The sequence below is a fragment of the Hetaerina americana genome, unplaced genomic scaffold (assembly GCF_022747635.1).
Source record: "Hetaerina americana unplaced genomic scaffold, ioHetAmer1.1.p SCAF_37, whole genome shotgun sequence".
Lineage (NCBI taxonomy): Eukaryota > Metazoa > Arthropoda > Insecta > Odonata > Calopterygidae > Hetaerina > Hetaerina americana.
In genome coordinates, this window is record NW_027286952.1 from 480920 (window position 1) to 507769 (window position 26850).

Here is a 26850-nt window from a genome sequence, read left to right on the forward strand (position 1 = left end):
GGGTGGGTATGTCCCGCATTGCTCCGCTCGGGATCTCGTCGACCAATGGAACCCAAAGGCAGTGAATGACACGTCATTTAGTTGATAAATTTCTTGCAATCGCTTTCCATCCATTACATTTCCAACGCATACATCGACACTACAATGATATTCGTTACAATTTGAAAAGTTTACAATCAATAATCTGGACTAATGCCAAAGCAAACTTGCGGGCGGCGGCGTTTCCATCCGATTCGGGCCGCATGAATGTTCCTCGGGGCGAATCCTTCGAGTTAGGCGGGAACTGTTGTCTTCCGGAAGGGACGCCACCCTCACCAGCGGGAAGGGACGGAGTCGCCGGCATTCCCCTCACAGGAGGGCGGGAGACACGGGGGGAGGGGAGGGGGTGGTGGTAATGCACCACCCCACACGGGAGAGGGCGCGGGATTGAGCACCAAGCACCCGCTTACTCGGCGAGAGGTGCCGACGCGGGAATGTTTGACGCCGAGAAACGCACACGATGCGCAATTTGACTCCCTCACTCATCGATTTAGTCGGGAAGAGTCGCCTCAAACTCCCTGGTGTCCTGGAATATCTGCGCGCAGTCCCCAGGCCATCAGGCTGAAACAGCCTCGAAAGGCAGCAGCATCAGCCGTGACCGGGAGTGGAGGCCGTCGCCCCCGGCTGGCCCCGAGGGGGGTTGGGGAGGGGAGAAGTGGGCCCGGCTCAGTTTCCGCCGCCGGCATCCTCGGCGCCGCTGTCCTCCCGCGCCGCTGTCCGCAGCGCCGCCACGTGGTGGTAGCCCCTGCAGTCGTGGCAGCCGGGGAGGCATCCGAGGGCCGGCGCCGGGTGCGGGGGCCCCGGGAGGAGGAGCGGGGGGCGCACGTGAAGCGGGGGCGTTGCGGCGGCCGAGAGGAAGAGGCCGTGCTCCCCCGCCGCCCCGAACAGGGGTCCCACGAACCCCGGCGGGGGGTGGCCGGGGAAGGGGCGGCAGGGAGGGTGCGGAAAGGGGAGCAGGAGGTGAGGCGGTGGCGGCGGGGGCGGGCTGAGGGGCGGGGCGAAGCGGAGGAAAGGGTAGAAGGGGTGGTGGGAAGGCATGAGGAGGGGGCGGGCCGGGGGCGGAGACGCCGGCGTTTCGGCGGCCGACGACGACGAGGAGGACGAGGAGGAGGAGGGCGTGGTGGAGGAGGGCGTGGCGGCCACGGGCGTGAAGGCCGAGGGGTTGCGGGCCGCACACGAGGAGAGGTAGTGGCGCAGGGCGGCGCCGTGGCGGCGGTGATCCGGGGTGCCTGCCCCCGTCGGAGGCGCCGGGGGTGTGGGCGGCGAGGATGGCAGGCCCTTGCCTGCGGAAAGGGAGGAGGAAGAGATCAGAGTCAGGGACCCATTCCCCAGGGATCCATTGGTGCGATCGCCGAACCGACGAGTGGCAAGGATCACGCCGTCGACCAATTTCACCCTCGCATTTCCACCGCGTCCCACACAACATCACTTGATATTTTTCAAAATGTATGCTGCCGTATATATGTAGAGTGCTCAAAAATCAGAATTCGCCTAAATGATAGTGCTAAAGTGTAAATATGAAGTAAATTGTTGGCCTTAGACATAAATTTTTATGTGATGAAAATGTTATTGATGTAACTGCATTATTGCATCGGCCACAGGTGTTGCAATTTTGAACACATTCAGTTCACCTAATCGTGCTTCTGACGATGTAACACATCTTTCATGATGCTCTTTCTTCTAACAGGAAAAAAGGAAAAAATTGGGCAAAATCCGGATCAGAGAGAGGAAGAGATTTGCATTTGCGATTTATTGGCCTTTTGCTATTAAATAACCTCGGGACATTTTCATTACATCCCTAATGTATGTTCAGTTGCGCTTGCTGGTAGACGATGCTCATATATCATTCCCAGAATATCATACGATCATTCCATGATGATCATCCCATATGATCATGGAGCCTTCGACCAGAAGCCATCATTTGGGCTTTAACACGACTCATGAGCAATGTCTCCACTCTAGCAAGGTGTGAATGGCACGCCACTCCTGATCACTCAGAAAATAAACAGTGGAGTTAATAGCATTTACCTCCATAACAGCTCATTGCTCATCGTGTGGTGCCCTTGACTGCTGCAATCCGCGAATTGAAGATGTTTCAAATTGTAACAGCATTTTTGCGTATTATTTAAAGTTATGACAACTCTATACTGAACAACTTCGTATTTTATTCCTATGCAGCACAAGTAAACACAATGAATAACTGATCGTAGCACTTTTCCACTTGATAATAGTCTTGATACTATTATATACTAGATACTTGATAATAATATCAAGTGGAAAAGTGCTACGATCAGTTATTCATTATGTTCGACTTCCACCACATCACGCCTGAAGCTACTCAATTTATTCTTAACAAGGAAACACGTTCAGAGATTTCAAAACGGTTGACATTTTAAAAAATAACATGAAATACACCTAATTACATCCGACTGACACATACGAATCAAATTCTATTGTACGGCAAATGTTCAACAGAAACAGCCTCCTGTAACTCAACAATCTTTTCTTTCTGAAGGATGACGTCACTTCCCGTAAATATAACAGTATCATTTAGGTGTGCAATTTGTTCATGACAAAACTTATAATGAGCATGCCAGTCTATACAAAAATCTACTCATATGACCAAAGGAAGATTAAAAACAGGAATTAGAAATATTATTATTATTATCATTTGTTAACATACCGGTTATGGTGGTTTCGGATGGGCACACGGTCAAACGATAAATCACTTACTACTCCGAACAAAACACATCCTGAAATCCATTACTGCTGAAATAGGCCGCTCGCAGAAAGGTTGAGTTCTCTCACCTACTTCCCTGGATCCCACAGACTGAAAACCTTTCTTAAAGAACTGTTTCCTATTTTACACGACAATGACGCGACCTCATCTTTCCTACCCCGATCCCCATCTGTCGCATACAGACGACCCGCCAATCTCAAAAACCTTCTGAGATCCACCAACCCTTTGCCCCCCCCCCCTGACAAATTTCCTCATATTTCCCCGACTTGCAACCGCCCCCGATGTAAAACGTCTATTTATTATATCTCCTCCCCTCTCCACACATTCCTTCATTGCCCCCTCACCTTGTTCCCACGCTAATTGCCTCTCAAAAAACATTATTTATCTTTTATCATGAAAACAAAGCTCTTCATTTCACATAGGCGAATACATTCATATTAACATATATATATATATATATATATATATATATATATATATATATATATATATATATATATATGCATATATACATACATATATATGTATGTATATACGTATATATATATATATATATATATATTGTGGGTCGCGGTAGTCCAGTGGGTAGAGCGTTGCACTGCTGACCGGAGGGTCCCGGGTTTGATTCCCGGGCAAGGCACTCTGGGCACCTGCAGCTCCACCCAAGATATGTGATTTTTCGGGTACCAGGTCTTCCTGGGAAACAATAACCACAGGGAAAGGAACTGGCCCCCCTATCCTGATGCGTGAATGTCACACGCCGTATAGGGCTTAGTACTGGGTGAACTCTACCATCACCTACCAAACCAACCTTCGGGTTGATTACTGTGTTTATGGTTATATATATATATATATATATATATATATATATATATATATATATATATATTATTACTATAGGTAATATACTGGTTAAGTTAGGTTTTGTATGGACACAACCATGAAATATATATTTTTATTTCTCCAAACAAAACACAAAATCCAGCATCCTACTCTACATCAGGTCCCTCTTCAGCTCTGAGTACTTTCTTCCTCCCTTCATCCCGCCCAACATCCCTATCCTGTTCCTTCCCTTTCCTCGTTTGCCTAACATTCTCCCCTCTATTACAGTCTTCAACATCCCGCTGCCGGTCAATACTTCATCCACTTTTCCTGCCTCCATAGGATTGCTCCCAAAAAACTCCTCTCTTCGCCCACCATACCAAGTACTTCCTCATTTGTTTTTTTCTCTTTCCATTTCACCTTCTCCATTCTTCTCCACACCCACATTTCAAAAGCCTCCAGTCTACGTCTATCCTCCTGCTTCAATGACCACGTTTCCCCGCCGTACATAGCTACGCTCCATATCAAAGTTTTTACGAGTCTTTTCTTAACATCCTTACTCAACGTCTCCGTCATCAACTCCCTCCTCCTTATGAAAGCCTCTTTGCCTAGTGCAACTCTTCTCCTTACGTCCTCTCTACTTTGGCCGTGCTGGTCCGAAACACTACCGAGATACGTAAACTCTTCTACCTGCTCTAGTTTTTGCCCTCCTATTTTAATGCTTAGCTTAGCCTTTTTCTTTCTAGAAAATCGCACAACCTTTGTTTTATTTATATTGATTCTCATCCCATACCTGTCTCACTGAATTTACAACTCAATCAGCAATGCTTGCAGCCCCTTGGCTGACTGACAAACTAAAGCTTGGTCATCAGCAAATCTAACTGATTTTACGAATTCCCCGCCCACCTTCATTCCTACCTCGAGTTCTTCCCATGCCTCTTTGATCATTTCCTCTGCATACAGGTTGAACAGCAACGGTGATAATGGGCAACCCTGCCTCACACCCCTTCCTAACACTGCCCATCCTGACTCCCCGTTTCCCACCCGCACCTGAGAAGTCTGAGACATGTACAGGTTGCGGATGAGCCTCCTTTCCCTCCATTCTATTCCTATTTTCTGCAATATACTGATAAGTTTTTCCAAATTCACTCTATCAAACGATTTTTCGAAATCTACGAAACAGGCAAATTCCTCCTGGTTGTGTTCTATATTCCTCTCGATTAATAATATCATTACTGCAATGGCATCACGCCTACCCTTCCTAAACCCAAACTGATCATCCCCTAAGTAATCATTTGCCCTACTCTCTATCCTTTTGTTCATGATCCTGAGAACAACTTTGGCTGCGTGTGGTATATATATATATTTTTTTAATTATTTTTTTTAGGATTATTTAAAGTCAGGGAGGGAGGTTGAAGGAAAATTGATACAAGGATATACTACGGAAGGGGCTGGTGACAATATCCGCTTGAAGCTGATCAGGTAGGATCGGGTGGAGTGAGGTGAGGGAAGTCAGGAGAGCCGGGACCGGTCCGTTTCTTTTTTTTTTTTTGTCACATTCCTTGCAGGGATATTTCTTGGTGTGAATGGAATAAATTATTTATTAAGGTTGGGATGAAGGTGGGTGGTTTGCGGAAACTTGGGTGTTTTTTTTCTAGGGGGGCGCTGAATGAAACGGCTTAAGGAGTTGGTGAGCATATTTAATTTTTCCAGTCGGGAGGGACGAGGACCATAAGGAAGAGGTGAGGGGGTTTTTGGAGCTAGAGATAGACCTGCTATAGCTATGAAGAGCTTTCCTGATAAGCTCTTTGACCGTTTCGATGTTCAGTTCTTTATGGATGAGGGTGTTGGGAACGACCCAAGGGGCTCCTGCAATGAGTCTCGTCAGCTTGTTTAGCCATACCTCGATTTTACTAATCGCTCCTTTAGGGGCGGTGGCCCATACGGGGGACGCATAAAGGACTTGGGGGAGTAATATGGATTGGAGGATAGCAAGTTTCGAGTTTAAGGAGGTTTTGGAGGATTTTGAGAGTAGGAGGTGGAGAGCGAAGGTGGATGAGCGGAGTTTAGCTAATTTCGTTGTGACATGGGTGGAGAAGGATAGCTTTTCATCTAGGGTGACGCCGAGGAAGGTCGCGCAGGTCCTTTGAGGGATAATACTGTTTATTTTGCATGTGGTATTGTTCCTTTCTACGAGTGGTGACCTACCAACCCCCGCCACATGCTCATGCGGCGGCTTACGGGGAATTATGTAGATGTGAATTGGGGAACACTAATGAGTATATTGCAGAAAATAGGAATAGGATAGGAACTCGAGGTAGGAATGAAAGTGGGCGGGGAATTCGTGAAATCAGTTAGGTTTGCTGATGACCAAGCTTTAGTTTGCCAGTCAGCCAAGGGATTGCAAGCATTGCTGAGCGAATTGGAAATTCAGTGCGACAGGTATGGGATGAGAATCAATATTAATAAAACAAAGGTTATGTGATTTTCTAGAAAAAGGCTAAGCTAAACATTAAAATAGGAGGGCAAAAAATAGAGCAGGTAGAAGAGTTTACGTATCTCGGATGTGTTTTGGACCAACACGGTCAAAGTAGTAGGGACGTAAGGAGAAGAATTGCGCTAGGCAAAGAGACTTTCACGAGGAGGAGGGAGTTGATGAGAGGGACGTTGAGTAAGGATATTAAGAAAAGACTCGTAAAGCGTAGCTATGTACGGTGCGGAAACGTGGTCATTGAAGCAGGAGGATAGACGTAGACTGGAGGCTTTTGAAATGTGGGTGTGGAGAAGAATGGAGAAGGTGAAATGGACAGAGAAGAAATCAAATGAGGAAGTACTTGGTATGGTGGGCGAAGAGAGGGGTTTGTTGGGAGCAATCCTATGGAGGCAGGAAAAGTGGATGAAGGGGGTATTGACCGGCAGCGGGATGTTGAAGACTGTAATTGAAGGGAGAATGTTAGACAAACGAGGAAAGGGAAGGAACAGGATAGGGATGTTGGGCGGGATGAAGGGAGGAAGATAGTACTCAGAGATGAAGAGGAACTTGATGCAGAGTAGGATGCTGGATTTTGTGTTTTGTTAGGAGTCACAAAATGTTTTATTTAGTAGCTGTGTCCATCCAAAAACCTACCTTAACCGGTAGATTACCTAATATAGATGGATGTATATTTTATTCCTATCAATGCATTTGTCCACACCTCATTGGCCATTCCATCTACTTACACGTTCAACAGCACAGGTAAATATGGAAATCCCGGTATAAATCTCTCACTGTTCTCTCACTGTTCCCACACTGTCCACCCAATCCGGATGGGCAGTGTTATTAAGAGGAGTTTAGCCCTCTCCACTCGCACTCAAGTGGTCTGAGTCATGTGCATGTTGGGCATCAGTCTCCCATGCCTCCAATCTACTACTATTTAATGCAACAAATTTACCGATTCCGCCCAATTCACGCCAATCGAACCCTTTCTCGAAATCTGCGGAAAAAGTAAATGCATCCTGATTGTATTCTGCTCCTCTCTATCGGTGACTTCATAACTACTAGGGCATCATGCGCGCCTCTATCCTTCCGGACCCCAAACTGATCATCCCCTCAGTAATCATTAGCTCTTCCCACTATATGTTCCTTTCATTTCTCTTAAAACTGGTTTAAACTAATACCTTACCCGCCTTATCTCTAACTGTTAGCACAGATCTTCCATTTCTAACTTCCCGATAGTTTTTTAACATTCTTGTTTAGCGCCAGAATTTCACTCTTCCTCTGCAAACTTTCCATATCCTCGCACTGCGTCTTCCACCATGCTTCTTTTGCTTTATTTGTTGCCCGCCTCAATTTATTGTTTAACTCTTTGTACTTCAATTTCTTTCACTCTGTATTTACATCCTTCAATGTTCTTCTCTCATCCATCTTTGCAATCATCTCACCAGTGATCCATCATTTTCATGCCATTTTCCCATTAACAGTTCCCATAGTTTCTTTTGCGGCTTTTAGTATCCCTTTCTTGATACATTCCTATTTTTCTTCGATAGTACTTAGTACCGCCATCCGTGATTTTTTCTACAGTCAGCTGATACTCATTCATTATCAATCCATTTAATGCTTCTACATTCCTATTCCTGACCTGCCGCCCCTGCCTCATCTTTTTGTAATGGATGCTACACTTAATTACAACCAAATTGTGGTCAGAGTCCGCATCCGCTCCCGGGAAGCTGTGCAAATTTATCACACTGTTCCGAAACCTGCGTCTAACGAGAATATAATCAATCTGATACCTCTCAGAGTCACCTGGCATTTTCCATGTATAACTGCGCCTTTTATGGTGACCAAACAAAGTGTTGGTGATGACTAATCTCTGTCTCCTGCAGAACTCAATTGCTTTCTCCCCGCGGTCATTCCTCGTGCCTAAACCGTAGTCCCCCCTCGTTACCATCTCCCCCTTCGCCTACCGTCGCATTCCAATCCCTCATAACTATCAAATGTTTCCCTGCAGGAAAACACGCGATTATGTCCTCAAATTGATCGTATATTCCATCGACGTCTTCCTCCGTATGGTTGCTCGGTGGCATGTATGCTTGAACAATGTCCAAGTTCGTTAATTCAGCTTTTATTTCTACAAATAATATTCTTTTTGTTTCTTCCTATATATTAACTACACTTCTTCCTACCTCTTTATTCAATATCATGGCAACCCCTCGCTGGCTCTCGTTCCGTCCAGTAATCCCCACTATCCTTCCATCTCACCTCATAGAGCCCTAATATATATATTTTTCTCCTCTTCGTCTCTTACTCTATATTTTCTATCTTCCCTGCCCTAAACATCGTCGTCACTTTCAGCTACACGAGATGACGACCGCAGAAGCCTTGCCTCCCCCGCTGCTGGGTACGACACACGGCCGATTGGGCCGGGCCCCCTAGTTGCCAGGACTCATATTCTCTGAAGTGTTATCTTGGGAATGATAATTGAGGTGGTTTCCCGTTGCCTTCCTCAATAGTGTTTTTAACGTGACACCATCATTTACTGGCCGCCCCACTGGGGTCAGACGCCATTGCAGCCGCCTCACTGAGGAAGAGACGCTGCGCGGACTACCTTTCGTCTGGCTCCTAGCCTTCGACCTATCTGGCATGGGTGACCCTACCAGGAGCAATTTTTATTACTCCCGCCAGCACAGCTCTAGGGGTCATCGGAACGCACAAGCCCTTCCACTACGTCAAGGTTGTAGTCCATGGGAGGGATATATTAATGATGTAAAAAAAGGAACATAAGACTTTTCGCCGACGGCATTGTAATCTGCAGGGAATTTGCGAGCAAAAAATATCGTCAAGTGATGAGCAAAGTCTTAAACAAAATATAAAAGTGTTGCGCAGAATGGGTTTGGAATTAAAGTCCTAAGTATGCACCGTTAAAACGTAAAAGTCACGAGCAGACGTACATATTTGGAGGAGTTCCATTGCATACTTGTCAAATACCTATGTGCTACCATCGCATTCGATGTTATATGCTAAAAGCATATGTGCGCCATTTTCGGAGAGTTTGGAAATTTAATCCATGAGAAAGTGAAGTAAACGTGATATTTTTCTTTTGTTATTCCACACCTGAAGTATTCGCCAAGCACGTGGAGTCCATCTCGAAAATCACTGACTACGGAACGGAACAAGGTTCCTCGTAAAAGGGCCGCAGCTAGATTCGCGAGACATTCGCACGAAAGAACGCAAAGCGCCGCATATTTCCTGCGAGATCTGGGACGATGGGCTCGGGATTTACGGCCCGGCCACACCTGCTTGGGCCGGGTCCGTCCCGAGAGCACGAGCGGAATTATGCATATTCTGCGTTACGTGTGAGCTGACACATTTCGATGGAATGCCTTAACCAGGCTCCCTTTGTAGTTACTGGGCTGGTTACTAACAGTATAACAATTGTAATGTGTATAGCGAATATCGGACGGATGGTGAGTGTACGTAGTCGCCCCTCGTCCACTTGTCCTTTCCGTTGATGCCACGTGTTTGTGCAAGTATTGTAGTGGATGTAGCATGGCCTGACACCCCCTGCCACACGCCCTCCACCGCGCGAGAATTCATCGCGTGCACTCCCCGCATGTGAGCTCGTCCCACCCCTATTTTTAATTTCCAAATCACAATCTTCCATTATCCACCTATTCCTCGTCCTCTTCATTTCGAGAACGAAGTAGACAGTCGAAATTCCACGCTCCGCTCTCATGGGTTTCCTCGGCACACCCCTCCTGCTGCCCATGCCATGCAAAACTCTGTGGTGAGGACACAACGTCACATAGTGCCATATTTGCCAGCTTGGCACAAGCACTCGCCATTCCGTATGGCCTGCACACTTCCATTTACTTCTCTGCCGACATCCGCACAACTCTAGCGGCAACTCCGCGGAAAGCATTTCGCCCAGCAGGCGTCCACGCCCGCCTCCCCCCGGAGGTGACCCCGCGAGGCCACACGCTCGGAGGCCGCGGGCGGAATATTCCAGCTGCGGAGTATCTCGCGACCCTAGTCGGCATTCCTCCGCACGATTTGCGTTTGCCACGGCGCTCCCTTGAATATTATTGCTCTGTAATAGCAAATATAAGGTGCTAAATCTATCGAGGGAAAGGCGTGATTCGCGAGGTCACTCCTGAGATCAGCACGCAGGGAAAGCAATATTCATCGCCGTTAGATGCAGTTGTGGCTACTTGAAAAGGCGCAGTGACTCTCAGGTCGTCTGCCTCCTCTCCCAGAACTCGAAGAAGGGCGCCCCAATAGGCGAGGCTGGTTGTGCCCTCCGGTGACCCTGCGGTCAGTGCCTCCCGACACAGCGCATACATACCGGGGTGATCCTCGCCTGGGGACACGCGAGAGGGCTGAGGGCCGCCCGCACCTTCGTGGGTCCCGCACGCCGTCTCCGAGCGGCCCGCCGGCCCAGAAAGGTTCACGCCGGGGTCACCGCCGCTTGGCGAGGTCACCATCGTGCCCACGCTGGCCGCCGCGTTCTCCACGAAGTGCTGGATGGCCTGTGGGCCCAGAAAGGAAGAAAGTGAGGAAACCATTGATTATTGGATCTGAAAATTGTACGCACATAGCCAAGAGGGTCAAATGGTACGAGTTTTCAAAGCACACTAAATATTTGTAGGTAAAACGTATTCACGAAAGTAGCTCAATGAACGGTGATCATACAATATTAGTCGTATCGCTTGGGCAATAAACAAATTCAATGCCATATTGCTAGCTTAATGTGTGCCATATGCATGCGGAACAAGTTCCATTGAATTGATTCGAGTATTGCGTCAGCGGCTGCCGCTGAAATTTGAGACGTGTTCAGTTCGCCTATGGAGGAAGCAAACATTACAGTGCCGCATTGAAATGTTACTTTCGGCCGAAAAATCGTGAGCCGAGATCAAAGTAACGCTAAAGGAGGCCTACGGAGAGAATATCATTTTCTATAGTGATGCTGGAAGTTGATGGAGAATGTTTCGTAAAGCATCGTCTATGCCAATGAAAGGAAGACCCAGAGTTCTGGTCACTATCGTCATTAAGTAAGCATTAACACCGCTGCTGCCACTGAGGGAGAGGAAAGCCAAATAATATTGAAAGCACTGGGAGACATTTCGAAAATGCCTGCCAGTGCCCACCTGTTCGCAACGGACACATTGCACGTGAGGCATATTGCTGCGAAACGAATCGCGAAATCTCGATCACCTGGCAAAACAAACGTACAATGTGTCCCTATAGCCAATATTTGCCCGAATGTGGATTCTTCCTCTCCCCATGTGCCAGGAAAAACCTTCTAGGGAAGCGCTGCTCGGCAACGAAGGCAGTCGCTGGTGAAGTGAACATGTGTCAACTTGCAGCGGCCGCCGCGGATGGAGCCCGGAGATTTGCTGCAAGGCGATTCGCCGACGAAAAATTTCCCTCCTCTGGTCACTCTGGAGAGAACATCTCTGCTCCTCTGCCCCCAACGACTCCTTCTCTCCTTCCTTTTGGCCTGCTCCGCAATAACTATCCTTCATGTGGACTTCTCCTTCAGAAATAATGTATTTCACACTACCGCCAACACTAAGCCAACAAAAACAACAATGAAAAAAACGAACGGTGACTACGGCCGCATGCATATTATTTGAAGAATCAACCCCATCCAAACGCTAACAAATGGGCAAAGGATATGGCGATGGGCATTTATTACGTACGCGTGATTGGAGGGCAGCTGGCGTAGAGAGAAATCTATCGCAAGCCCTGTCTGAATGGGTGCTTGTTAAGGGCGAGGGTTAATGCTATCTAGTACAACTTAGCCAGAGCGTTTTTGCTATCGTATTTTGGCTTAATCCTTTTTTTCTATCCTAACCCCCCTGTATCATTTTATTTTATTTTTATTTATTTTGAATTATTTATTTATTATATTCCTCTCTGATTTCCCTCACCATATCCTTTGCCCATTTGTAAGAGTACGGCTGAAGTTGATTCTTCCCATAAAAACCAACAATATCTTCATTACACCCTTCCCTTAGCATATGTTCACAGCTATAATCTATTTATATTTGGGGCTATTGAATTTGCAAGAACCCCATTTCCCTCAATAAATTTCTCAATACTATTCAGTTCTTCCTACTCAGACGCACGATAGATACCCAGCACCACTCCTCTATTGCAAATGCACTCGAGCAATCAATCCTACACGAATCGCGCCCTCGATCCAAACCACTCCCCTCTCGCTCCCGTTTGGGGACAGAAAGAGCGCATTTTGCGTTCGACCAGAAAGACGACGCCGAAAAGAGACCACGCTTGCGCTTATACTGCGGACCAAAACTCAGTTTTGGAACATTTGAGAAGCAGAAAGAGAGAATCATATCAGAATTTAATGATCGCAATGCGATTGATTCCCGAGATTCAAAAAATTAAACCACGAATGCGATTTTAAATGAATGAGAAAGCATTTCCCGAACGCAACACTCATGATACGTCCATAACTAGCGTATTAAGAAGAGCATAAGAATATCCTCGATGGTGCAATGCTGAAGTGCGGAAGTCGTTAAGGTGTCTTTGTGCCACGCGAAATCGAAAAATGCCAGGGGAGATGTTCGTATCAGTGACCACTCTAAGTCACAAGAAAATAAAAAAAGTCTAATACCTTGGTACAAATAGCCTTTTAAAAAGCGTAGGCCGATTTCAAGAGTTAAATTTTATGGGAGTTGTTGGAATAAATTTCCTAAGCCTTCTGGTCGTACGGGAAAGAAGTTCAAGGAAATATGCCTTCGTATAGGGTCACTAAAAGAGGGAAAATAACATCCGGCTTAGAAATGGCTATTTTACTGAACTCCTCCTGAAAAAGTATAATTAATCCACGTGAGGGAAATACTAACATGAATAACTAAAAAAACCGTGGATAAACTGATAACCTCGTCAATGCCAGCATGTGATGAATGGCATTAATGTCTCGTGTCGTGGAACTCATCAGGGTCAGTTGGTAACGGCCAAAGCCAAAACGTCTCCCGGTCCCGATGATATTCCCATCGGCGTTTTCCAGGCATTGACGTCAGCTATAGTCCCACACTTGGAAATACATTTTATCGAGTAATTGGCAGAAGACAAGGCAGCCAGCGATTGGAAAGTAGCAAGCATCGCGCAAAGTGGCGATAAGTAGGAATCCAGTAATTTTAGACTAATCACTTTGGCATAAATTTCATGCAAGGTTCACATGTTCTAGAACATATAATTGTCTCATCTATTGTGGGACACGCCACATTGTCATTTACATGCATTTTCAATTAATCCCGGATTAATTGACAATGCATCAGCATGGATTCCAAAAGGGCAGATCTTTCAAGACACAACTACCTCTTTTTGCCCACGAGGTTTCGATGCCTGGTGAAAATAGTGCAGGAGCTCAAACCCGATATTTAGCGTGAGGCGGCCTCACCAAGGGTGGATGGATGGGATCCGAAGAGATTCCTTCCTCCTTCAAGGGGATTCACTCTGAAGAAGGGTCGATGCGGATTTACAAGATAATTAAAAATTTGAAGCCTCGTGCCTCGCCGTGAATGGCTCGTTTGGAGCCGTAAAGAGGGTTTCAAACGAAAACTGGAGGAATTTCGTCGTGCAATTGGAGCGGACTTCGTTGATCTCTGATTTTCGTTGACCTCTCTTAGTGTCGGGCTCCCATAAATCGCTCTGGGGTCCATTTTATTGTCGAGGCATCGCAGATTGTAGCGCATAGGATTCACGAACGCCTTTCGCGGGTTTGGCATAATTGGTTGGCTGGAGTGTGGGTCAAGCAATTGGAAATTTAGAGTGAAAAGTTGAGATTTCAATGTAGGAAGTGGTTCTTTCGGGTTTTCTTCCGCGTGTATCCATTTTTCGGACAATATTTCGCTAACGTTCCAGTTGGCTTCCTCATTTCTTGAGGAAGCCAACTGGAACGTTGGCGAAATATTGTCCGAAAAATGGATACACGCGGAAGAAAACCCGAAAGAACCACTTCCTACATCAATAATCTCCGCGGAAGCCTACATGGAAACTTGAGATTTCAATGTTAGACAATTTATCTCTTCATCATTGCGTTCATTTACAGTGTAGTTCATGTTTTTGAAAAAGATCGTAGCAAATGCGTTTCAGTGGTAATGATTTTGTTGCCAAGAGGGTGAGACTAAGATTTTCTAAAATTTAAGCTAAAAGACATTTGCGCAGTGACTCGGAATACTTTAAACGTAAAATACTGTTTGAGTACTTGTAGAGTGATCTCAAAGCGATCTGGTCATATTTAACACATTTTGGAGATGAAAGGGGGTGAGCGACACGTGGCCTGCTTAAGGGATAGTGACGATGACATCCGCACTGACGGGGTATAAAAAAGCTAACTCACTCAATAAATCCCTCTAAAGTGTTTTCTCGAACGATATTGCCACCGAGGATCTCACAAATGCAAGACGTACTGAACTAATGGAAAATGTTACAGCGGACGAACATGGAATCGTCAAAATGCCGAAAGAGATTCTACCCAACAAATCCTCGGGTCCCGAAAATATACCAACTAGGGTGACAAAAAATTGATCTCCTAATATCGCCCCGTATCTCGAAGTAATATAGTATTTAGCAAATCCCTCACAGCGTGCAAAGTCCCTAAGAATAGGAAAACCGCGCAGATGACGCATATTATTAAAAAGTAGTGACATGGAGGGAGTTCAGTAGTTACGGACCCAGTGCCCTTACGTTATTTTGTTGCGAAATATTTGGGCACATTCTTGCCAGTTCGATACTGGTATACTTCGATAGCATTCTCTTTTTAAGGACGCGGATTCAGGAAAATGCGCTCAATCGAGACCAAATCAGGACTATTTGTACACCCCGGTGGCAGCGGGGTAACGTCCTCGTCTGCCATTCCAAGGGTCACGGGTTCGATTGCCGCCTGGGTGAGTTTCCCTCCATCTAGGGTTTAGGTGTTTGTAAATGTGACCATTGTTATCATTGTTAAAATTTCGTTGTAAAGGCCAAAATGTGCTGTTTTCGGACTAATACTGAATAAATAAATAAAATGACTTAGTTTCATCGAGGGAGATTGGTAGGCTGCGATTTTTTTCGATTTTCAAGAGGAATTTGACAAAGTTCCCCACTGTAAACTAATTTGTAAATTGACACTCAAGGGTATTAATATGAGCGCAATAAATTGAGAGGAGGTGCTCCGGGAGGGAGGGAGGGACACGCGGCGACACCTCGCTATGTCGTCACCGGCATCCCGGCACCAGTCGCCCCAACTTCTCCCCTTCCCCGACAGCGTGGAAATCGTGCCATCCGATGGCACGCTCCATGGACCGGAGACTTCATCTTGGTCCGCCTCCCAGCGCCTTCCCTCGAAACCCACGACCATGACCGCAAAAGGGCACGCACCTTGAGCAGGTCGTCTCCGCACCTCTGGAGCACCAACTCCAGGACTGACCTCTTCTTGGCCGGGAACACTTTGGACAGCATTTCGAGCGAGGAGAGGCGATCGGCGGAGAGGCGCTCGGCGGACGGCGGCGCCCCCGCGGGGCCTCCCTCGCCGGGTTTCCCTCTTCCGCTTTCCTCGTCGCTCGACTCTCCTGCCGCCCCTCCCTCCTCCGCGCCCGCAGAAGTCGCCGTTCCTGGGGTGGACACGGACGGACGGAGAGAAATGAGGATGAGAGAACGGACGACTCCCGGCCACACACAACGCATTGCATGCAATGGACGGGCGTCATTGGCGCCGAGAAATCGACGCCTTTCCGAGACGGCGCGCGCCTTCGCCATTTCCTCTTCCAAATTACGCGCAGCTTGAATGGAGTTGGAACTGATCGCAGGAAAAATATTCTGGCGAAATAAGTGATCCGTGCTACCGGTTGCTTCATATCGCTGTTGAAATGAAACAATTCAATACCTTTTTCGCACATGCTTTAAATGTTTAATGGTAAAATCAGATTTTTTGCAAAACAGATATTTACTGTTTTAGGTGAAATCGATCAAAGGTTATAATGATAAAACTGTGATTTGCAAAAGCGAAACACGGGAAACTCCTTTACTTTTAATATCCCCTTGGTGTTTAATTAATACCCAGGCTTATTCTACGCATGTTGCAAGTGTTGTCGACGAATCGGCGTCAGGAAACTACGCACGCAAATGATATGTTCCTCAAATAATTACTCTGCCGGAAATCAGAAACACGCGAAAAAGGTTACAACAAGGTTCGCAGAGAGATGTCATTTCGTGAAAATGCACGGAAATTTACCGACTAGCAATGGAGTAAACTAATACCTATTTAAAGAATCTAACGAGAATAGCGTTTTCGGCATCCTTCCCAAATAGAGGCAATTGAAAACTTGACCGAAAAATGAGTTCAAAAGAGGAATGTCCAGTAAAAGCCGACCTGGGAATCAACTGAAGCTTCCCGACCGTTGGAAGTAGGCGCAGGATGGCGGTGTAATAGGACGAGGGAATAGTCGTATTGCGGTAAGCCCAACAGTATTTGCACCGCGCCCGCAGTCGCACCCACCGGAATGCATTAAAAGCGAAATTAACGACGATCACAGGGTGAAGGTCGATAAAAAGAAATCCCTTAGTAAACAGGAGCCGAGGAAGGGCATCCCTTGTCCCAGAGGAGGAAACGTGCCCTCTTCCAGATCATAATCGCGACCTAGGCCTCTGCAAGCATGAGTTCGTGCACGGCAGAGTCGCAGGCGTTGAGCGCGGATTCATTTAGCCGCGGCGGAGGAGGAAGGGGGGAAAGAGGGGCGGGGAAGAGGGGTCTCACCTTGGCGGCATTCCACGGGAGGAGTGTGCGGGGTGGGGGGCAACACAGGCGCAAAGATGGGCCCCGGAGGCAGGAAGCCGAACTGCTGCCCAGTGGCCATCGCCCTCAGCCCCAGGGCGATGGCGTCCTCCGCCGCCTGCTGCCGCTTCAGCGCCACCTATGGCGCCAAATAGGACGACAGCACATCAGTCGCACGCACCAAACAGAGAAGAATGTGTGTGTGTGTGTGTATATATATATATATATATATATATATATATATATATATATATATATATATATATATATATATATATATATATATATATATTATAAGTTGGACAGCAACAAACAATATAGAAACACATAAAAAGATCACTCGCACGTTACTTCTTGATCATTTCGACGAAATTCTGCTCCGTCTTCATCGGAAGATAGAGAAGTAATGACTGCTGGAATAGTAGAGGTGAGGGGTGCGAGAGAAAGGGAAGGGGGCCAGAGGAAGGGGAGAACGGGAGGCGGAGGAAGGGTGAGAGGAATGATATGGGATCGTAGATTATAAACGCGGCCAAAACACGTCCCGGTACTTCGACCTGAAGACGCTCGTTGAAACACGGGCGAAACTGTTGTCAGAAAAACAACCTACGCGGTGACATCCCGAGAATGGAGAGTCTTTCTGGTGAGAGGAATGGTTGGGGAGAGGAAAGGGAGAGGAGAGGCTAGAGGGGAGTGGAGATAGGGAAGGAGGAGAGGGAGGAGTTGGAATTGACAAAAAATCGGAAAATAAAGCAATCTGCTCAGCGCAACTATTGCAACATCCGAGACCCAAGTTTCAACTTACAAAGTCGTGATCAAGACCCTGCAAGTCGAAACAAAGGCCACGCACACCAAAACTCATACCGGAAAACGAAGTATTCACCTCTCCGATATGCTTCGCTTCCACAAAGTGACAATTCAGGCCATTCCCATCAGTGAACGACATTGAGGCCCGGATGCTGATAGGCCATACAGAGCCAAATGAATGCCATTTCAAGAGTTTTTAATTCTATAGGGTTATCGGATGTGGGAAGGGACGTTAGGACGGAAACATTGTAACACTGGTTGAAAGGGGTATTATGATGAAAAGCAAGGCTAGAGATGGGGAGACCCGCAGACGGGGAGGAGGGTCTGCACGAGGCGCGGTGGTGGTTAATCCTAAGGTTCAGGGGGGTGGAACATTGGCCTATGTAAAAGGCCGGGCAGAGTTTAGAGGTTAGCAGATAATCAACATTCTTAGAAGTACAAGAGCAGTGGGGGAAGGGTGGGAGAGTGTTAAATGGTGGGATGGAGGGGGGTGGAGTGGTGAAAATAGGGCAGGTTTTACATCTTGACATGGAGTGGGTATGGCTCTGGGGGTGTGAGGGGATTTTGAGAGCGGCTTGGTAGATTTGAGGACATCTGCCAGGTTGGCGGGGCGTTTGAAGGTGACAGAGGGGCATTTGGGAAGAAGGTTGGAGGAAGTGTTGTGATTTTTGAGGATAGGGAACAGGTCTTTGAGGATGGATTTGAGGGACTGAATGCCTGGGAAGTAGGTAGTAGAGATTGAGAGAGGCTGGGAGTCTGTGGTTAAGTGTAGGTCTCCAGCCATGTATGCACAATCCAAATAGTGTCACCTTTACACAAATATTAGTTTTGATCGTGCAGCATTGAAATGTTAATCACTCGAAAGAAAGTATTTACACATACAAAAATATTCAATACAAAGATACGTATATTCAAATCATGCGAGAGAAGTGTTAAAAAGATGGGTCCATTCAATGAAAAAAATTAAACGATATCGATAAAACATAAGTACGCGGCCAATTCTAATTATCTCTTACGCGATTGCTGTCGTATCTATTTTGATGGGGATCGAAATGTTGCGGGGGCTAACGTACTGGGGGCTTCTCACCCAGAGGGCCCGGTTTCAAATCCCGGCGGTGTTGAATATTTTTCAGAGGTATCTCGATCCCTACTTGAGGTGCTTTGTGGATGGCACTTTGAGTGAGTACGCCGTCCGTCGGATGGGACGTTAAACTGCGGACCCCTTGGCGCCTTTCGTAAAGAGTAGGCTAAGGCCGACGCCGGGTTTCTCTCCACCCTTCATCCTTTCCTGTCCATCCCCTATGGCGCAAATGACCTCAGCTGTCGGCCGCCTCCCCTAAATACTACTACTTCTACTATTTTGATCTCTCATAGTAAGAGGAAAAAATGACATTTTAAATCCATCCGTTCAACAATAAATCTCCCCGATTTTACGAACGTGGCCTAATCCACCATCATAAGTCTGGGCTTGTAATATATAATTAACATCCTCGATTAAGTAATTTGCCTTAAATTTAAGCAGTAAATGTAACCTGTGTTTCAACCTACAGTCAACTAGTGGCTCCCAAGCTAATTCTTCCAATTGTGCCGTGAGCCTGCTGCATTGTTCATTAAACAACTTTTCACAAACCCAGCTGCTCGACAGTGCACTCGATCTAGTTCCAAAACCAAGTCTGCTTCTTCGGCCTAAATACGAGTGTGTATGTATATATGTATATATATATATATATATATAATGTATAACACTTAGCACTAGTGGACACAGACAAAAACACAGAAACACACAAAAAGAGAGACTCACTATTTTTCGAATTTTCGGTGGTCGTTGCCACCTTTATCAAGGAAGAGAGGGACAGAACTGAAGGGAATACGAGGACTGGAGCGATGGATGGAAGGGGAAGGTGGGGAGGGAATTCCGAAGGGACGGGTTTGGAGGGGCAGCGTTAGAAGGGTGGGGAAAATGTAGAAGGTGATGGGGGTGGAAGGGGGATGAAAATATAATTGGAGCAGGGTAATTAGTGCCTAATATTGATTCCTGGCCAGTTCCAGGACTCCAAAAGCCAGATGAAGGATTGCTCTAGTGTTTTCAGTTTCAGAGGAGGATCAGAGGGTGGGAGGGATGCTATGATGGATACACTATAGCATTTATCAAAGGGAGTGTTGTGTTCGGAGGCGTGTTTGGGGATAGGGAGCATGTCAGTTAAGGAAGAGTTTTTGCATGAGGCTCGGTGGTTGTTGATTCTGATATTGAGGGGTGTGGTGCACTTCCCAATATAATAGGCAGGGCAAAGTTGGCACTTCAGAAGGTACACTACATTGCTAGAAGTGCAAGTAGAGGAGGGAATTGGTGGGAGAGAGTTAAAAAGCGGGTGGGAGAGGGATGGGATTTTGGTTTTGAAAATAGGGCATGTTTTACATCTGGGTTTATTGCATGGCGTTGGAGTGGTTTTAGGACGGGTTGGGGATTTAAGGAGTGGATTTGTTGATTTGAGGAGATCGGATAGGTTGGCGGGGCGTTTGAAAGTAACTGAGGGGCATTTGGGAAAAAGGTTGGCGGTGGCATTATGATTTTTTAGGATAGGGTAGAGGTCTTTCAGGATTGATCGTATAGATTCTAAGCCCGGGAAGTATGTTATATATATATATATATATATATATATATATATATATATATATATATATATATATATATATATATATTCTCTCCAATGGAAATAGATTTAGTGCTCGTTCTTTATGTGTGTTCCTATCCCTTTTTCATAAAGCTATTTCTATGTGAATGAGTATATGTGAATGTCATATGACGGAATTTCGTGTTTATATATATATATATATATATATATATATATATATCCCTCCCCGGACTACAACCTTGACGTGGTGGAAGGGCTTGTGCGTTCCGATGACCCCTAGAGCTGTGCTGGCGGGAGTAATAAAAATTGCTCCTGGTAGGGTCACCCATGCCAGATAGGTCGAAGGTTAGGAGCCAGACAAAAGGTAGTCCACGCAGCGTCTGTTCCTCAGTGAGGCGGCTGAAATGGCGTCTGACCCCAGTGGGGCGGCCAGTAAGTGATGGTGTCACGTTAAAAACACTATTGAGGAAGGCAACGGGAAACCACCTCAATTATCATTCCCAAGAAAAATATGATGGACAATAGAGATATTTTTAGTCCTGGCAACCACGGGGCTCGGCCCGATCGGCCGTGTGTCGTGCCCGGCAGCGGGGGAGGCAAGGCTTCCGCGGTCGTCATCCCACGAAACACTTGCAAGGGAAAACCAGCAGCAGCAGCACAGAAGACCCAGGAGAAGAAGACCAAATTACTTAGAATAGGAACGTGGAATGTTAGGACAATAGAAAATGGAATGTAGAAGCATTAAATGGGTTGAAAAGGAAGGAATACAAACAGGTGGTAGAGCAAATCATTAAGGATGGTAAAGGGCTTAGTACTATTGAAGAAAAATGGCAAAAAATCAAGAAAGGGTTGTCTAAAGCCGCAAAAGACACTATTTGAACCGTTAACGCTAAAAGGACTAGGAAACCATGGATCACGGATGAGATGATCACAAAGATGGATGAGCGGCGAAAATGGAAGAATATAAATACAGAACTAGGCAAAATTAAGTACAAAGAATTGAACAATAAATTGAGGCGGGCAACAAATAAAGCAAAGGAAGCATGGTGGAAGACGCAGTGCGAGGATATGGAAAGTCTGCAGAGGAAGGGTGAAATCGGTGCGCTGTACAGCAAAGTTAAATCGTTATCGGGAAGTAAGAAGAAGGAAGAGCTATGCTAACAGTTAGAGATAAGGCAGGTAAGGTAATAGTTGACGCAGGAAAGATCCAAGAGAGATGGAAGGAGTATATAGAAGAACTGTATAGTAAAGAACTCAGACCAACAAAGTTAGACATTGAAAAAGAAAATGACGTAGAGGAAGACAGCTTAGGTCCAGGCATACTAGACAATGAGATAGAAAGGGCCTTAAGGGAGATGAAACTAAATAAGGCCGTGGGGGTAGATAACATTCCCGTGGAACTTTTAAAATGCTTAGGAAAATGTGGGAGGAAGAGGCTAAGCTAGGTTCTCAGGATCATAAACAAAAGGATAGAGAGTTGGGAAAATGATTACTTAGGGGATGATCAGTTTGGGTTTAGGAAGGGGAGAGGTATGCGTGATTCCATTGCAGTAATGAGATTATTAATCGAGAGGAATATAGAACACAACCAGGAGGTATTCGCCTGTTTCGTAGATTTCGAAAAAGCGTTTGATAGAGTGAATTGGGAAACACTAATGAGTATATAGCAGAAAATATGAATAGATTGGAGGGAAAGGAGGCTAATCCGCAACCTGTACATGTCTCAGACTGCTCAGGTGCGGGTGGGAAACGGGAAGTCAGGATGGGCATTTTAGGAAGGGGTGTAAGGCAGGGTTGCCCATTATCACCGTTGCTGTTCAACCTGTATGCAGAGGAAATGATCAAAGAGGCATGGGAAGAACTCGAGGTAGGAATGAAAGTGGGCGGGGAATTCGTAAAATCAGTTATGAGTCGGTTTGCTGATGACCAAGCTTTAGTTTGTCAGTCAGCCAAGGGGCTGCAAGCATTGCTGAGTGAATTGGAAATTCAGTGCGACAGGTATGGGATGAGAATCAATATTAATATAACAAAGGTTATGCGATTATCTAGAAAAAAAAGCCAAGCTTAACATTAAAATAGGAGGGCAAAAACTAGAGCAGGTAGAGCAGTTTACGTATCTCGGTAGTGTTTTGGACCAACACGGTCAAAGTAGTAGGGACGTAAGGGGAAGAATTGCGCTAGGCAAAGAGGCTTTCACGAGGAGGGAGTTGATGACAGGGACTTTGAGTAAGGATGTTAAGAAAAGACTCGTAAAAACTTTGATATGGAGCGTAGCTATGTACGGTGCAGAAACGTGGTAATTGAAGCAGGAGGATAGACGTAGAATGGAGGCTTTTGAAATGTGGGTGTGGAGAAGAATGGAGAAGGTGAAATGGACAGAGAAGAAAACAAATGAGGAAGTACTTTGTATGGTGGGCGAAGAGAGGGGTTTGTTGGGAGCAATCCTATGGAGGCAGGAAAAGTGGATGAAGGGGGTGTTGACCGGCAGTGGGATGTTGAAGACTGTGATAGAGGGTAGAATGTTGGGCAAAAGAGGAAAGGGAAGGAACAGGATAGGGATGTTGGACGGGATGGAGGGAGGAAGAAAGTACTCAGAGATGAAGAGGGACCTGATATAGAGTAGGATGATGGATTTTGTGTTTTGTTAGGAGTAAAAAAATATTTGTTTGGTAGTTGTGTCCATCCAAAAACCTACCTTAACCGGTAGATTACCTTAAAAAAAATATATATATATACTCATTTATATAGATACAGATATAAGGAAAAGGGATAGGAACACACATAAAGGACGAACACAGGAGAGGTGGGGAAGGCGGAATCCAGCAGATCACGAATGCAAAAATATTTCCTAGACCCCGATCGCAAACACCGCGCCCTAATAACGCATCATTGTGTTTGATTTCACGTGCCAAGGACAGGCGAGCTATCAATATGATCGGTCAGTTCTTAGTCAGCCATCGTGGCGTCGAGTTTGAAGCAATGGTTTATTGAGGATACTGACGTGGTTTCTGTATTGACAGCGATTGAGAGACGGATTTAAGATTAAATATATTTTACGCTTGTCAAAAAAGAGCGCCACTACTCTTTTTATGAGAACAAAGACTTAAAATGCCGCATAATTGATATTCTGTGCGATGCGACGCACGTTCTTGTAGCCGACGTACGTATTTGCTCATTTCCACCATTTTCAGTTTTGTACTTTTTTATACTTAAATTCCTATTTTTCATTACAGTGCAAATGAAAATGGGCAAGAGAAGCCAAGAAAGTCATCGTAAGCGCGAATTTTATTTAACAATGGGAAAATGAGTTGCTGATTATGGCAAGTTCCTCAGGAAATCCGTTTTTCAATGTTTGTGATAGCACTCTTTCGCAAAATACTAAATATGAACTTAAGAAACACTATAGAGCACAGAATCAGATTTGAGTCTGAGTTACGAAAAGAATATGTAACTAAGAAAAAGGAAGTTATTAGAAAAAGACAAAAAATGTTTGTTAAAGTAAGTAGCTAAGACTTGGCGATGACAGAAGCGTCGTATGAAATTGCTTTAGCATTTGCGAAAACAGGGAACTTTTCCGATGAAGATAAAATTGTTAAGGCTTGCCTCCAAATATGTGCAGGCACGCCATCTTGGTAATAAAGTTCTTGAAAGGAAAGCAGATGAGCTCAATATCGAGGCAGGCAGTTCCGAGACAGGATGGATCTCAGGATGTATCTCAGCGACTGGATGACCTTCTCCATACTTCTACTTCCTTTCCTCTAGCTTTGGATGACTCAACGGATACTATATGTGATGTTGCCCAGTTAAACATTTGCATAAGAGAAATTGGTGATGATTTTAATGTCTTAGAAGGATTTGCATGGTAAAACAAGAGGACGAGACATATTTGGAAAGGTGAAATCATGCCTAGAAGATCTAAAATTACATTAAAGCAAACTTATTAGGGTGTGTACTTACGGAGGGCCATCAATGAATAAAAAAGTCGATGGCTGTACGGCTTTGCTTGAGCATTTTTTAAAACGTCCTATACCGAAATATCATTGCGTAACACATCGAGAGGCACCGTGGGGGAACACTTGCAGCACGTTATGCAGTCAGTCGAGAAATTTGTGAATCAACTTTGAGCAAGAGAATGAAACAGACGAGAATTCAGAGAATACTATGAATTATTAGATTTGGAATGTGGCGAACTAATGCTTCGTTGTGAAGCGCGCTGGTTTTCTAGAGATCAGCTTCTGAGTAGATTCTCGTGATTGTAAAATGCCCTTTCTAAGTTTTGGGGACAGGAAGATGAACTACCTGAAGAAAGAACCCTGATAGTTGACAATAGCTATGTGGCTATGTGCTTTGGTATTTTTATGTAAAGTTCCCAGCCATCTCAATTATCTAAATTTAAAACTACAGACAAGAATAAATTATTCCTTGACTTAGTTAATAACATCAGTTCAATTAATAAAATTAGAACTGCTAATCTCTCGGTTAAAAAATTAGGATTTCAGTCAATTTCCACATTTGAAAGGACAGAGCGAGTGTGCTGCAAATAATAACAGTTTGACTAAATATATTGAAAATATCAAGATATTGCAAGAGTCATTTGAGAGTCGTTTTCATGATTTTGCTAAAGAAGAAGATTACATGCTCGTTTTAATATAAACCCATTTTCACGTACTGAACAAAACGTAGTACAGACAAGACCAATTAAGACACTAATAGAAGTGATTGTTCAAAAACAATTATTCTTGAAAATGAAATTTGATGGGCTTTTTCCACATCAATGTGCTTCTGATTTATTTAATTTCTGGCATTCATTACCCAATGAACATTCCCGAGAGATAAGGCAATATGCAAACACTGAAATACGTCCCTTTAGAACCACATACACATGTGAACAAGCATTTTCCTCCATGAAATAGATTAAAAGCAAAGCAATGTCGCCAATAACCGACTCCAACCGGAAGAACTCTCTGCTGCTTTGAGTGATTAATTTAACGCAAAACATTTAAAAACGAGCGAAATCCAATTAGGCGCTAAAGTTTTAATAAAGGTAAGTAATGTGTTTGTGCTGCAATAGATATGGTTTTTCATAAAATAATTAATTCCTTTAAAAACGTAGTTTATATCGATGAGCATACTTGTATTTCAAATGGCCCCCACTGTTATAAATTATATCCCGGGAGATCTTCCATATAATAGGCATGCGCCTTTCAAAATTGCGTGAAATAATTGATTGAATTGCGTGATTGAGTAATTCCTCTTCCAACAATGCAATGGTTTAGCTATGGGCACTCCTGGCCGATATTTACGTGGACCATGGTGAAAAGGTTTTCTTCTCCTCAGCTCACCCTCTCATTAGTAATGTATTTCGTTGCTTACGACATGTAAACGATGTCTTATGTGTGCGGATAGGTTCCGAAAGGCAATAGTTTCTCGCACATTTGAAGTCCGACAACTCTAATGTACATTTCACACGAGAAAAAGAAGAAAAAGGTTGCCCGAATTGCCTCGACCTATCCATTTATCTAGAGGCAAAGGTGGGATGTAGTACTCCATTTTTAGGAAGAAAATGTATAGCGGCCAAATAACGGATTATACTTGAAGTCATTGATTGCTTCGTCCAAAAGCTGTCGGCATTTCATGCAATCGTCCACCAATTAGTCTCTATTCCTACGTTAGATTCAAATATGAATAAGGAATTCTTCGCCATTAAAACGATTTCAGCTTACAATGGCTACCCAGAGGAACTAATAAATAAACTCTACCGGAAGAAACTAACTGACATAGACGTAAGCCACGTTTACAGCCCTGAATAAGATCCCACTGCCATGTGGCGAGTAGTTCTATATCTAGGGAATATTTCTCAAATAGTAATCAAGAATTGACCAAGAGAAGACATTGAATTTGCCTTTAACAACAATGCATGCCTTAAGAAATTGATCTCGCCCACTGAATGCCCCCAAAGATGAGAGCGGAGTGGAGTGGATGAGTAATAAAGTTGTCGGAGGGTTCCACTGAATACGCAGTATTCGGGGATGGAAGTTTAAAGAAGAAAGGATGAAGGAGCAAAAAACCAAAGTAAGGAACAGCAACGTGACATCCCTCTTTGCTGGGCGCCTTATCGAACGTGACCACAAAAGTGACTTCGAGCCTGGAATTCTCCATTGCTGAAAGTATATGGGATCCTCACGAAGTTGGGACGACTACCGAATAGGATTGCGTGCAGCGTAGAGGTGCTAGATTTGTAAAATGTTGTTATGATAAACTTAGTAGCGTATCCAAAATACTAGAACAGCTAGGCTGGGAATCAAGCAATGGAGCGAAGGTTGAATTACAGATTAAATCTCTTACATTAAGAATAAGGTCTCCTTAGCACTGAGAATTGAATGATGCTGAAAACATTTTATTACCCCCATAGTACTCCGGTGGGAGAGATGATTACAATAAAATGAGAGAGATTGAGGGTAGAATAGATAGATTTAAGATGTCGTTTTTCCCACGAAAGATAAGGGATCAGAATATCATTGCCCGACCGCTGTAGGGGTAATATTCAGGT

At 45.0% G+C, this 26850-nt stretch overlaps 1 protein-coding gene across 1 annotated transcript in view; it reads right to left on the reverse strand.

The window, feature by feature from the left end:
- Positions 1-705: 705 nt before the first annotated feature.
- LOC139691492 (doublesex- and mab-3-related transcription factor A2-like) overlaps positions 706-26850 on the reverse strand; it is a 30979-nt gene continuing 4834 nt past the window's right edge. The window contains exons 2-5 of the mRNA XM_071589341.1: positions 16862-17002; positions 15471-15584; positions 10423-10606; positions 706-1322 (exon numbers count right to left, since the gene is read on the reverse strand). Coding sequence (XP_071445442.1) covers positions 706-1322; positions 10423-10606; positions 15471-15584; positions 16862-17002 — 1056 coding nt within the window. The remainder of the gene's footprint in view (positions 1323-10422; positions 10607-15470; positions 15585-16861; positions 17003-26850) is intronic.